Genomic DNA, 14,152 nt, shown 5'->3' on the forward strand with positions numbered 1-14,152 from the left:
ACAACCTAGGGGGAAAAAAAAAGATAAATTCCTAGATATATACTATCTTAAAGACTGAATCAGGAAGAAACAGAAAACATAAATAAAGTGATCACAAGTAAGGAGATTGAATCAGTAATCAAAAACATCCCCCAAAGAAAAAGATCCCATGGCTTCACTGGTGAATTCTATCAAACATTCAAAAATGATTTAATATCTATCCTTCTCAAACTTCTCCAAAAAGCTGAACAGGAAGAAATGCTTTCAAACTCATTTTACAAGGCCAGCATTACCCTGACACCAAAACCAGAAAAGGACACTGCAAAAAATAAAAATTATAATCCAATATTGATAGAGATGCAAAAATCTTGAACAAAATATTAGCAAACTGAATTCAGTAATACATTAAAAAGATCATAAACCATGATCAAAGTGGGGCTTTATTCCAGGGATACAAGAATGGTTCAACAAACACAAATTAATCAACATTATACCCATTAAAAAATGAAAGAAAAATCACATAATCATCTCAATATATGCACAAAAAGCATTTGACAAAATACAATCCCCACTTATGATAAAAGGCCTCAACAAAGTGGGTATAGAGGGAGTGTATCTCAACATAATAAAGGCCATATATGTCACACCCATAGCAAATATCATACTCAATAGTGAAAAGCTCAAAGCTTTTTATCTAAGATCAAGAATAAGACAAGGATATCAGCACGTACTGGTTTTATTTGAAGTAGTATTAAAAGCCTTAGCCACAGCAATTAGGTAAGAAAAGGTATCCAAACTGAAAAGGAAGAAGGAGAACTATCACTATTTGCAGATGACATACTATGTATAGAAACCCTAATACTGCACCCAAAAAAATTATTCGAATAAGGTAATTCAGTAAAGCTTCAGGATATGACATTATTATGCAAAAAAATCTGTTAAATTTATACACTAATAATGAATTACCAGAAAAAGAAATCAAGAAACAATCCCCCTTACAATTGCATTCAAAAGAATAAAATGCCTAGGAATAAATTTAACCAAAGAGATGAAAGGCCTTTAAACTAAAAAATGTAAGAAATTGAAGAAGGCACAAAAATGGAAAAAACATTCCGGGCTCATGGATTGGAAGAACAAATATTGTTAAAACGTCTGTACTAAACAAAGCAATTTACACATTTAATGCAATCTCTATCAAAATAACACAAGCATTTTTCACAGAGCTATAACAAACAATCCTAAAATTTGTATGGAACCACAAAAGACCCTGAATAGCCAAAGCAACCTTGAAAAAGAAAAGCAAAGCTAGAAGCATCACAATTCTAGGCTTCGAGTTATATCACAAAGTTCTGGTGATCAAGACGATATGGTACTGGCATAAAAACAGACACAGACTGATGGAACAGAATAGAAGACCTAGAAATGAACCCACAACTATATGGCCAACTAATCTTCGACAAAGAATCTCTAATGGAAAAAAGACTGTCTCTTCAACAAATGCTGTTGGGAAAACTGGACAGCAACATGCAAAAGAATGAAACTGGACCACTTTCTTACACCATATACAAAAATAAATTCAAAATGGATGAAAGACCTAAATGTGAGGAAGGAATCCATCAAAATCCTAGAGGAGAACACAGAAGTATCCTCCTTCACATCAACTGTAGCAACTTCTTACTAGATATGTCTCCTGAGGCAAGGGAAACAAAAGTAAAAATAAACTATTGGGACTTCATCAAGATAAAATTAGCTTCTGCACAGTGAAGGAAACAATCACAAAAACTTAAAGGCAACCTATGGAATGGCAGAAGATATTTGCAAATGACATATCTGATAAAGGGTTAGTATCTAAAATTTATAAAGAACTTATCAAACTCAACACTCAAAAAACAAATACTCCAGTTAAGAAAAGGGCAGAAGACATGAATAGACATTTTTCTAAAGACATCCAGATAGCTAACAGACACCTGAAAAGATGCTCAACAAAACTCATCATCAGGGAAATACAAATCAAAACTAAATGAGATAGCACCTCACACCACTCAGAATGGCTAAAATTGAGTTAATTTTTGTACAAGGTGTGAGATTTAGGTTGAGGTTCATTTTTTTTGGATTATGGATATCCAATGGTTCCAACATCATTTGTTGAAAAGGTTATTCATTGAATTGCTTTTGCAGCTTTATTAAAAAATCTATTGAACATATCTGTGGGGACACCTGGGTGGCTCAGTCGGTTAAGCGTCTGCCTTCGGCTCAGGTCATGATCCCAGGGTCCTGGGATCGAGTCCCGCATCGGGCTCCTTGCTCAGTGGGGAGCCTACTTCTTCCTCTGCCAGCTGCTCCCCCTGCTATTGCATGCTCTCTCTCTCTAATAAATAAATAAAATCTTAAAAATAAAGAACATATCTGTGTAAGTCTTATGGGTTGTCTATTCTGTTTGACATGTCTGTCTTTCTACCAAAACTACACTGTTTTGATTACTGTAAACCTCATCACTGGATAGAGTATCATTGGATAGTCCTTCCACTTTGTTCTTTTTCAAAATTGTGTTAACTGTCCTAGGACCTAGGCTTTTCCATATAATTTTAGAATAAATTTACATAATTGTATGTCTACAAGAAAACGCTGGGTTTTTGATAGGAATTGCATAAAACTATATATATCAATATGGGAAGAATTGACATCTTTAGTGTGTTCAATCTCTCAATTCATGAATATAGCTTGTCTGCCCATTTTTTTAGGTGTTCCTTTATTTCTTTAGCGTTTTGGAGTTTTCGGCATACAGATTAACATATGTGTGTTCTTCAGTGTATGCCTAAGTATTCAACTTTATTTGGAGTGATGGTTAATAGTACTGTTTAAATTTCAGTTTCCAACTGTTGTGAGCATATAAAAATGCAACTGGAGTTTGTGTGTGTGTGTGTGCGTGTTGCTTACATTCCCCAAATTAACTCACTTGACTTATTAGTTGTAGGAATTTTTCTGTAGATACTTTTTTCTATGTAGACAATCATACAATCTGCAAATAGGGAGTTTTGTTTCTTACTTGCCAACCTTTGTGCCTTTTAATACTTTTCTTGCCTTATTGTACTACTTAAAATTTATAGTACTCAGTTGGAAAAAAGTAGTGACAGCAGACAACCTTGCTTTGCTCCTGATCTTAAAGGAGAGCACTCATTTTTTTTTTCACCATTAAGTATGTTTTAGCAGTAAGTTTTTTGTAGATGTTCTTTATCAAGTTCAGGAAGTTTCCCTCTATTTCTAGTTTGCTGAATGTTTTTTTTTTTTATCATGAATGGATTTTTTGATTTTGTCAAACATTTTTTCTACATCAATTGATATAATCATACAATCTTTCTTCTTTAGCTTGTTGATATGGTGGATTAGACTGATTACTTTTCCCATGTTGGACAAGTTTTGCATGCCTCAAATAAATCTCATTTGGTAGTGGTGTAAAATTTTTTTAATACCTTGTTGGATTTGATTTGGTAATATCTGTAGATTTTGAGTTCATGGTAAGTACTGGTCTGCAGTTTTCATTTTTTGTACTATGTTTTTCTGATTTATTAGCAGAGTAATACTAGCCTCATAAAATAAGGTGGGTAGTATTTCCTCCCCTTGTATTTTCTGGAAAAGACTGACTAAAACTGATGTCAATTCTTCTTTAATGTTTGGTAGAGTTCTCCAGTAAAACCATCTGGCATGCAGATTTGTTTTTTAGGAGATTTTTCATCATGAATTTAATGTCTTTCATGGTTATAAGACTACACATAATGTCTACTTGGTCTTGGTTAATTTTGGTAGTTTGTGGGTTTTGAGGAAGTGGTCCATTTCTGCTAAGTTGTCCAATTTATGAGTATAAAATTTTTCATAGTATTTTCTAATTATCCATTTAATTGATGGAAGATTTGTAGTGATAGTCTTTGTTCAATCCTGGTATCAGTAATTTTATCTTTTCTCCTTTATCTTTTTTAGTCTAGTGTGTATCAATTTTATTGAGTTTTTAAGAGTCAGCTTTTTATTCCATTGATTTTTCCCCATTGTTTTACTGTTTTCAATTTCACTGATACCAATTCTTGAGTATTACTGGTCTTGCTTTGACAATATCTGGCTCATCTTTTTCTAGTTTCTTGAGAAAGAAATATGAATTACTGACTTGAGAACTTTTCTCTAAAAATTAATATTTTCATAGTATATCTTTTTACTTTCAATCCACCTATGTCATTGTTTTTGAAATGAGTTTCTTGAGAATGACATATATTGGATCATTTCTAAAAACCCATTATGTCAATTTCTGTCTTTCCACTGGTATATTTAAATTATTTATATTTAAGGTAATTACTGATATCTTAGGACTTAAATATGTCATTTTATTATTTGTCTTCTGTTTCTGTCTTGTTTCTCATTCCTAATTGGGGATTACTTGAACAAACTTTAGGATTCCATCTTAATTTACAGTGTTTTTGAGTATATCATTTTGTACATTGTTTCTAGTGGTTGCTTTGAGTGGATACTTTCTGTATTATAATTACAAATATGACTTATTGCAGTCTACTTGTATTAACATCTATCATTTCAAGTGAAATGCAGAAAATTTACTTCCATTTAGTCACCCTTTATGTTGCTACATTTTAAATATTGTGTTATTTGCTCTACATGCATTGTGCACCACATCATACAGTGTTAAAATTTTTGCTTCAACCGTCAAATGTGACTTAAGAAAACCGTAAGAAAAGACAGTCTACTATATTTATCTATTCTGCTGTTTTTCTTTCCTTTCTGAAGTTTCAAGCATTTTTCTGTTATCATTTTCCTTTTCCCCTCCTTTTATTTCTTAAGTTTTTTCATTTCCTCTCCAATTCTCTTCGGAGAATTTATTTATCCATTCATACAGGGTAGGTTTTTTCGAGACATTCTTTAAGTTTTCTTTTGTTTGAATGTGTCCTCATTTCCCTTTGATTACTGAAGAATAATTTCACTGGATTTGGACTTGGTGATTGACAGTTCTTTATATCAGCACTTGAAAAATATTGTTCCACTTCCTTCTGGCACAACTGTTTTCCACCACCCTCCCCCAATCAGCCATTTATATTGGTGATTGTACTTTTCAGTTCTGTAATTAATATTTTGTTCCTTTTTGTAATTTCTATTTTCATTTGTTTCAAGAAAATTAGTAATTGCTTGTTGAAGCATTTTTATGATTACTGCTTTGAAATCTTTGTCAGATAATTCTAACATCTGATTCATCTTTGTGTTATCTGTTGACTTTTTTCCCCCCCCACTGAAGTTGTGATTTTCCTTGTTCTTGGTATGATTTTTTACTGTACCCAGGACATTTTGGATATTATGAAACTCTCAATCTTATTTAATCTTTTTTAGCAGATGTCCCTTTGTTATAATATTGTATGAGGGCAATATAAATATATATGTTCAGCTTCTTTCTGGGTCCCACTGACACCACTCTGGCAAAATTGAGGCACTCATTTATACTGCTTCATTAAAGACAGTAGGGTAGAAGTTCAGGTCCTCTCTTGGCCAAAAAGTGGGGCACCACTTTGCTTCACATTGTTGGTAGGGGTAGATGTTCACCTCCCTGCTGGGCCCTGCTGACACCAAGAGGGGAAGTAGAAGGTTAAAACTTACTAAGAACGGAATATCAATTATCCCCATCTCATTCAGCCTTATTGATGCAGACAGGGATGGAGTCACATCTCCCTTATAGGCCTCAGAGACACAGGAAAGGGAAGGTAAAGGAGAGTGGTGAGTAGCTCCACCGTGCGTGGTCTCTTTAGTCTTACTGCTGCTGGGTGGGGGTAGAGACTCAGCTCATCACTGGAGTCCACTAACAATATCGTGTCATAGAAAGCAGAACACAGCCTGTTTTCCCTGAGCTGATGGAAGATCCTATCCTAGCAGGGAAATCAGAGCACTGTCTATTTTGTGGGAGTGTGGGAGACTGAACAGCTCCCCACCCGTCCTGCCAATAAACACTACCAGGGGAGGGATTCAAAGCTTTGCCATCTGCTTCTGTGGGTAGCAGGGGTGAGGTGGAAGATCAGCTTCCTGCTTGGCTGTGCTAAAACTGTGGGGGAACTAAGTAGTTTTCCCATTGGTGTTTGGCTGGAGTAAGGTGAGTATTGCCAAAGGCTTTTGTTCTGTTAGTCCACCCCTATCCTGGGTCCTATGGCTTGAATGACAGGATTTCCTAAGTGTTTTTGTTTTGTTTTGTCTGTGCCTGTTGGTGTTTCCAGATTGGAGCCTTCATCAGTGTCCTGTTGAGAGTAAATAGGAGGCAAAAAGGAAACCCAGCTAACTCATTGCTGTGTCATTCCTCAAGTCCTGAAGTCCTTAGAAAGTCTGATTTCTTCTTCCTCCTTCAGAGTCTTTCTATGCTTGTTTATTTTATAATGTCCAGGAATTTTTAGTTGTAAAAGAAAAGATTTGGGAAGAACAGAGCTACTGTATTTGGCTAGCACCACAAGTTTCCTCAGTAGGGATACTTTTGAAACTTGATAAACTTACTATAATATTACCTGAAGCAATTAATATATGAGCCAACAGTATAAAAAACCCCCACAAACCTTTCCTATTATGTTAAAAAAAAGTACTATAACCAAAACAGTATGGTGCTAGCAATGGAATAAATAGATAGGTGAATCAAAAGTTCAGGAAAAGACAGACTTATATATGTGTATGTGTGTATCAAGGCATATGAAAATTTAGTATATAATAAATGAGGCAATTCAAACCAGTGGGGGACAATTTGTTTTTTTGTTTTTTTCAATAAATTGGGCTGGGAAAATAAAGATACATTTGAAAAATATTTTGTAAGTTTAGTCATCCCATATATAAAAATAAATTTATACCAATATAAATTACAGATAAAGAATATCTAAACATTTCTATTTAAAATAAATACAGGGCGCCTGGGTGGCTCAGTTGGTTAAGCGACTGCCTTCGGCTCAGGTCATGATCCTGGAGTCCCGGGATCGAGTCCCGCATCAGGCTCCCTGCTTGGCAGGGAGTCTGCTTCTCCCTCTGACCCTCCTCCCTCTCATGTTCTCTGTCTCTCATTCTGTCTGTCTCTCTCTCAAATAAATAAATAAAATCTTAAAAATAAATAAATAAAATAAAATAAAATAAAATAAATACACCCAAGGTGGTAGTATACCTGCCATAACTATTTGGAAAACAGTTCGATTTCATACAGAAAAGTTGAAAATACACATTACTTAAAACTCAGGAATTCCATTTTTCAGTATATACCTCAAAGAAACTCTTACACAGGATGCTTTTATAAGATTTTATACCATCATTTTTCATAATAGCTCCAGATGGAAGCAAGGTGAATGGCCCTCAAGAGTAGGATGTCTCAATAATTTGTGGCACAATGGAGTATTTTACAGAAAAAAAAAATAATAACAACCCCCCCCAAAATCTTAGCTATAGATAACAATATGAATAAATCTCACAGTGTTGAACCAAAGAAGGCACAAGAGAATGTATACATTGCGATTCAATTCATATAAAATTCAAAGAGAAACACAAATAAATTATAATATTTAGGGATGGGTATAAAAATAAAACTAAATGAAATAATAAGAACTCAGGATATTGGGTGGAACAGATGGTCATGATTGGGCCAGGAATGAATTTGCACTTTACCTCTTAAGCTTTTGGCCATCCATCAACTATGTGGTGATTTATTGTAATCAACCAACAAATGCTTAATTCAAACTATGTATTAACTAAATAATAATTTCTGGTGCTAGAAATATTGTGAAGATTACCATACTTTGTAAAAATTGAATTATGTTTTATTAATCAATCATATTTTAATAATAAAAATACACATGTATATTTATTTATACATGGTATATTGTGGATGTATTTCAAATTTAAACTCAATTGTACTATTCAGATAATTTAAAATTACTCAGTTATTTGCCAACTAAAATGAACATTACAACCAGATGTTTCACATTTTCTCCAATCAAAACAAAAAGATTATATCTGATTTCAGTTGAAAATGATAATGGTGCCATCAAATAAATGTTGATGAAATATTTTATAGCAAGTTTTCTTCTAACACTTTTGAAACAAGAATCAATTTCATATCTTTTATGCCTCAGGCTTCAAACTCTCTGAAGCTGTTTTAGATATAATTCCAGTAATTAATTTTAAAAAATCATAGAGTAATGTCATCATGAATCATGTTTTTTTGAAGGAATCTCCTGAGGGACAACTCTTATAATTCTAGAATTTCAAAAAACACAATGAAAAAATTATTTCTTTAGAGAAAAGTCACTATAAAACATAGCAATGTTTCTTCTAATTAATTAAACTAATAAAAAAATATATGAATCCTTGGACAGGTTCTTGGACAGGTCAACAGTTTTGGTCTACTGCTATTACTTCATAGAGCTTTTTTAGGTGATTCCATTAACTAGCATGCCCTCAACTAATTCTTGGATAAGGACAAATCCCAGTATCAACTGAAAGATAAAATTATCTTTCTTCTGAGGTTCTGGCTGATTTAACCAATGACTTAATGGGTATTTGGTTATCTGAGAGGGACCTTAAATTTATAAGTCCAAAACTTACCCTCTTTCCTCTCAAACTTATTCCTTCTCTTTTATCTCCTCTTTAAGTTAATAGCAACACAAGCTGGATTGGACTTAAGGTTTCTGTCAACCAAAGTATTTTATGAATATATATAAAGTTGGAATGGGTCTTTTCACACTCCTGTTTTTTTTTTTCCCCTGCTAGAATATAATTATTGGATTAATTTCTGATATTGGCTATACAGAACACCAGACATATTGAAACTAATAGTATATTACATAATAAAGACCAATGACATTAACTGATTTGAAAATAATGTGAGCAAATGAACGATTATTGACTAAGATTTGAATTTATTGAACCTGATTTTGGAAAGCTTGATTAAATTAAGCTTGATGATTTGTTTGGATCTTTAAATGTCATTGTTAACAATTTAACTCAGTATTGCTATCCTTGACTATTGCTATCAAGTTGTTAAATTTTATTTATATAATAGATAATAAGTTCAGTTCTGATTAGATTGTAAATTGCTCTTGGGGAAGGGCCACATGATATGCCAGAAGACTAACAGTCCATAGGACTGGGTAAAATGTTAACAACAGAAGAATGCAGATTATGTAATTTTCAAAGAGTAAGGTCAAGTTTTCATTTAATGTACTATAAATTTTATTTTATTTTTTTAAAGATTTATTTATTTATTTATTTGACAGAGAGAGAGACACAGCAAGAGAAGGAATACAAGCAAGGGGAGCAGGAGAGGGAGAAGCAGGCTTCCTGCTGAGCAGGGAGCCGATGCGGGGCTTGATCCCAGGACGCTGGGATCATGACCTGAGCCAAAGGCAGACACTTAACGACTAAGCCACCCAGGTGCCCCACGTACTACAGACTTTAAATTGCAATTGGCATACTGTGTTTTCAGTGGAACCAGAAAATATTTTCTAGAAGATTGGTACTTATAATTAGTGAAAGCCTACAGGGAAAATAAATTAAAACAAGATAGAAAGATAATCCATTATGCACACTAATGCTATATATAGTGTTTCTTAAGTAGATTTTCAATGAATTTCACATGAAGTGTTCCTTTTTGATCTTCCAAATAATTTTCAAGAAATGCATTGATAATGGTGATTGAAATCTGATGGGGGTTACCTTATATTTTTTAATTAAAATAGATAACTGAATTAAATGAGATCCCAACACACCCAAACATTCAATAGTATAAAGAAAAAGCAATCCTTCCCCCACCTACCCGGCAAGATACTAAGTCTTCTTAGAGATGAAAAATGGCATACTATACCTTGATTTCTTCTATTTCATCTGGTACTATCTTGTATGCTGATATAGTCCCACCCAACCTGAAATTAGGAAAAGAAAATATTCTCAAAACTGGCAATAGTCTATAAAAATATATGGAGTATTTCTGCCATTAGCATCAGAATGCCACCAATAATTGCCCATTGCCCGCCCCAATGACCATGGAATAAAAACGACCTTTTCATGCTTAAGTTTTCCATATGTTACTTAAAAAGAGGTGGATAATGAATGACTACTAAAAGAGGAAACATTAAGTTATATTTTTAACTATAAACTTCTCTTATTGATACTTTTAGTAATGTTACCACTTTTACTGATGGATTCTGTCACAACTAAGATGTAGCAAGAACTAATAACAGATATGATATTTGCCTTTTTGGTTTGTTTTTAATTAACATAATTTACTTTTTATAGAGTAGTTTTGAATTTACAGAAAAATTGAGTAGAAAGTAAAGAGGTTTATTTCCCAGATGCCCCACCAGTTTTCCTTGTTATTAACATCTTATATTAGTGTTGTACGTGAGTCACAATTGATGAACCAATAATGATTTTGCTTCTTTTTAAAAGTAATTTAAACAAGGACTTGGAGAGATGTGTGTGTGTCCAGCACTGTCCAAGGAAAAGAGATGAGTGTTTAAGGGTTACAATTTAATCCCTAAAATATGATCTTTGCCTTAAGGCACTGAAGTCATTACTGCCATGATCACCTGTTTGAAAATGTTTTTTTAAGAAAGTAGCTAAGAATTATGTAACACTTATCAATTGCCAGACATGTTATATATTATCTAATTTAATTCTTTTTTAAAAGAAGATTTTATTTATTTATTTGACAGAGAGAGATATAGTGAGAGAGAGAACAAAAGCGGGGGAGCGGGAGAGGGAGAAGCAGGCTTCCCCATGAGCAGGGAACCCGATGCAGGGCTTGATCCCAGGAGGCTGGGATCATGACCTGAGCTGAAGGCAGACGGTTAACTACTGAGTCACCCAGGTGCCCCTAATTTAATTCTCATAACAGTTGCCATTGTAAAAATTGGGATACTGAGATACAGGGTGATTCAGTAATTTCCACAAGTAATTGAAGGATGTAACTGAGATGCACATTAAGTGTAAAATATGTACCAGATTTAAAGTACTTAGTATAAAAAAGGCTAATTAAAAAATACTGAATACATTTTAAAATAATATGGTGGATATATTGAGTTAAGCTATAGTTTTAAAATTAACTTCATCTGCTGCTTTTAGTTTTTAAAATGTGACTACAAAAACTTTTAAATTACACATATAGCTTGCATTTGTGACTACTATCATGTATCTATCAGGTACTCTAAGCTCTTAAACATCAAGATTACCTATCTACCATTACTCAAATTCAGTGCTTAAAAAGGAACTTTCTGACTACTTATTTAGCTTTATAAATACTTCAATATCAGAAAAGAGAGTATCAGTCCAAGATGGTGGAGGAGTAGGAGACCTTAGTTTAATCTGGTCCCAGGAATTCACCTAGATAGCTATCAAATCATTCTGAACACCTGCAAACTCAACCAGAGATCTAAAAAAAGAATAGATGCAACTCTAGGGCGCCTGGGTGGCTCAGTCGTTAAGCGTCTGCCTTTGGCTCAGGTCATGATCCCAGGGTCCTGGGATCGAGTCCCACATTGGGCTCCCTGTTCGGCAGGAAGCCTGCTTCTCCCTCTCCCACTCCCCCTGCTTGTGTTCCTGCTCTCGCTATCTCTCTCTCTGTCAAATAAATAAATAAAATTAAAAAAAAAAGAATAGATGGAACTCTAAAAATAGAAAAGCAACCACTTTCTATAAGGTAGGAGGTGCAGAGAAGTGAATCCAAGGAGATTTATGGGAAGATAAACCGCAGGGGGAGGAAGCCTCCATAAGCTGGCACCAAAAAGTGATATAGCAGCAGAGTGCAAAATCGGAACTTTTAGATGTCAGCTGTGGTGAGAGATATCCTTGCCTGAAAGGTGCTCAGGTGGCAAAGCAGGGCGGAATCCTAGGTGGAACAGTGTGGTCTTAGGATCCTTGGGGGTCACAGGAAGACCGGGGGTGCTTGAGTATAACTGAGTTACCAGGCATTGGAGCAGGGAAGCCGGATACACTCAGTGAGCCCAGGAGTGGGCTTTCTGCTCAGGGCTGCCACATACCACGAACCATGGCACAGTCAGCTGACCACTCTTCAAACAGGGGCCCAAAAAGCGGCAGAACTGGTGAGACTCCCCTTCCTACTCTGGGAGGAGGGCACCAAGGAGTCTGCAGGGTTTGGAGACTCAAAATAGGGTCATGTGCCTGACATAGAAATGCTCGGTCTCAGACTGGGTGAGCGCAGAGTGCAGACAGAGTCCAGGGAGACAGGAGTGATTGACTGCATTTACCCCAGGGCACACTGAGAAGTGGGGCCCAGAGCTCTTGGCTCTGGGGCTGGAGATTTGGAGGCCACCATTTTGATTCTCATCCTCTAGAGCTGTGCAGAAAGCCTTCAGGGAACAAAAACCATAAAGAACAATCTGGAGCAGATTACTTAGCCTGGCCCCTGGCAAGGGTGGTACAATTCTACCCAGGACAAACACACTTGAAAATCACCACAACAGGCCCCTCCCCCGGAAGATCAGCAAGAACATCCAGCCAAGATCAAGTTTATCGATCATTTAGAACTGCAAAACTCCAGTGCTAGGGGAATATAGCATATAGAATTCATTTTTTCCCCCCTCAATTCTTTAGTCTTTCAATTTTAATTTTTTCCCCTTTATTTTATTTATTCCTGGGCTGTAAAGTTGGTTCAACATCCACAAATCAATCAATGTGATACACTACATAAAAGAAAGGACAAGAACCATATGATCCTCTCAACAGAACCAGAAAAAGCATTTGACAAAGTACAACATCCTTTCTTGATTAAAACTCTTCACTGTGTAGGGATAGAAGAAACACACCTCAATATTTTAGAGCCATATATGAAAAGCCCACAGTGAATATCATTCTCAATGAGGAAAAACGGAGCTTTTCCCCTAAGGTCAGGAACACGACAGGGATGTCCACTCTCACCAATGTTGTTCAACATAGCACCAGAAATCCTAACCTCAGCAATCAGACAGCAAAAAGAAATAAAAGGCATCCAAATTGGCAAAGAAGTCAAACACTGACTCTTTGCAGATGACATGGTACTCTAAGTAGAGAACCCAAATTCTCCACCCCATAATTGCTAGAACTCCTATAGGAATTCAGCAATGTGGCAGGATATAAAATCAATGCACAGAAATCAGTTGCATATCTATACACCAACGAGATCCAGAAGAAAGAGAAATTAAGGAGTCGATCCCATTTACAATTGCACCCAAAATCTAAGATAGCTAGGAATAAACCTAACCAAAGAGGCAAAGGAGCTGTACTCAGAAAACTATAGAACACTCATGAAAGAAATTGAGGAAGACACAAAGAAATGGAAAAACGTTCCACGCTCATTCACTGGAAGAACAAATATTGTTAAAATGTCTCTGCTACCTATAGCAATCTATACATTCAAAGCAATCCCTATCAAAATAACATCAACTCTTCTCACAGAGCTGGAACAAATAATCCTGAAATTTGTATGGAACCAGAAAAGAGCCTTAATAGCCAAAAGAATGTTGAAAAAGAAAACCAAAGCTGGAGGTATCACACTGTCGGACTTCATATGGTCACCTCAAAAATTACTGAAAAATAATCTGGTGAAACCAAGTATCTAATCCTAGATTTAAAAATAAAACAAACTGCTTGTCAACTAAAAAAAAAGAAAAGAAAAGAGAGTATCACAAATAAGGCACTTACATATTCTAGATACTTGGGGATATTTCCTGTCTTAAGTACAAATTAATAAATGACATTCTGGTTTCTATTTTAAAATAACTTAATTCAGCCCAACGAATTTTATTAAAAACTCTACATTTAAACCCTTTACTATTACTATTTATTCTTGCTAATGGAAATAGTGTTCAAACCTTGATTTGAGAATTACTTCCTAGATTTAAAGTGCCATGATTGCATGATGAAAATACTAATGATATTTAACTTAATTCAGATTATACAACATATATAAGTGATATAGTAAATAAGACCATAGCAGGATAAACAGCAAAAGAGGACTACCTGTTACTAAAATGAAAAATTATATAACTATCTGTAAGAGGTTTCAAGTAGGCATTTAAAAAATGTTTTTCCTGTCAATTATTAAATTTTTAAATTAAAAGTTGAAATTGTTGGGATATCAATAAGGAATTTACAGCAAAAAACTATTGAAAACTCAGGA

At 34.9% G+C, this 14,152-nt stretch overlaps 1 protein-coding gene across 8 annotated transcripts in view; it reads right to left on the minus strand.

The window, feature by feature from the left end:
* The window catches only part of GPHN (gephyrin), a 607,453-nt gene that overhangs the window by 361,734 nt on the left and 231,567 nt on the right, over positions 1–14,152 (minus strand). For all 8 annotated transcript variants that reach the window (XM_044918131.1, XM_044918125.1, XM_044918130.1 and 5 more), the window contains exon 3: positions 9,842–9,899. In XM_044918131.1, coding sequence (XP_044774066.1) covers positions 9,842–9,899 — 58 coding nt within the window. The remainder of the gene's footprint in view (positions 1–9,841; positions 9,900–14,152) is intronic.

The sequence above is a fragment of the Neomonachus schauinslandi genome, chromosome 9 (genome assembly GCF_002201575.2).
Source record: "Neomonachus schauinslandi chromosome 9, ASM220157v2, whole genome shotgun sequence".
In the NCBI taxonomy this organism is placed as follows: Eukaryota; Metazoa; Chordata; class Mammalia; order Carnivora; family Phocidae; genus Neomonachus; species Neomonachus schauinslandi.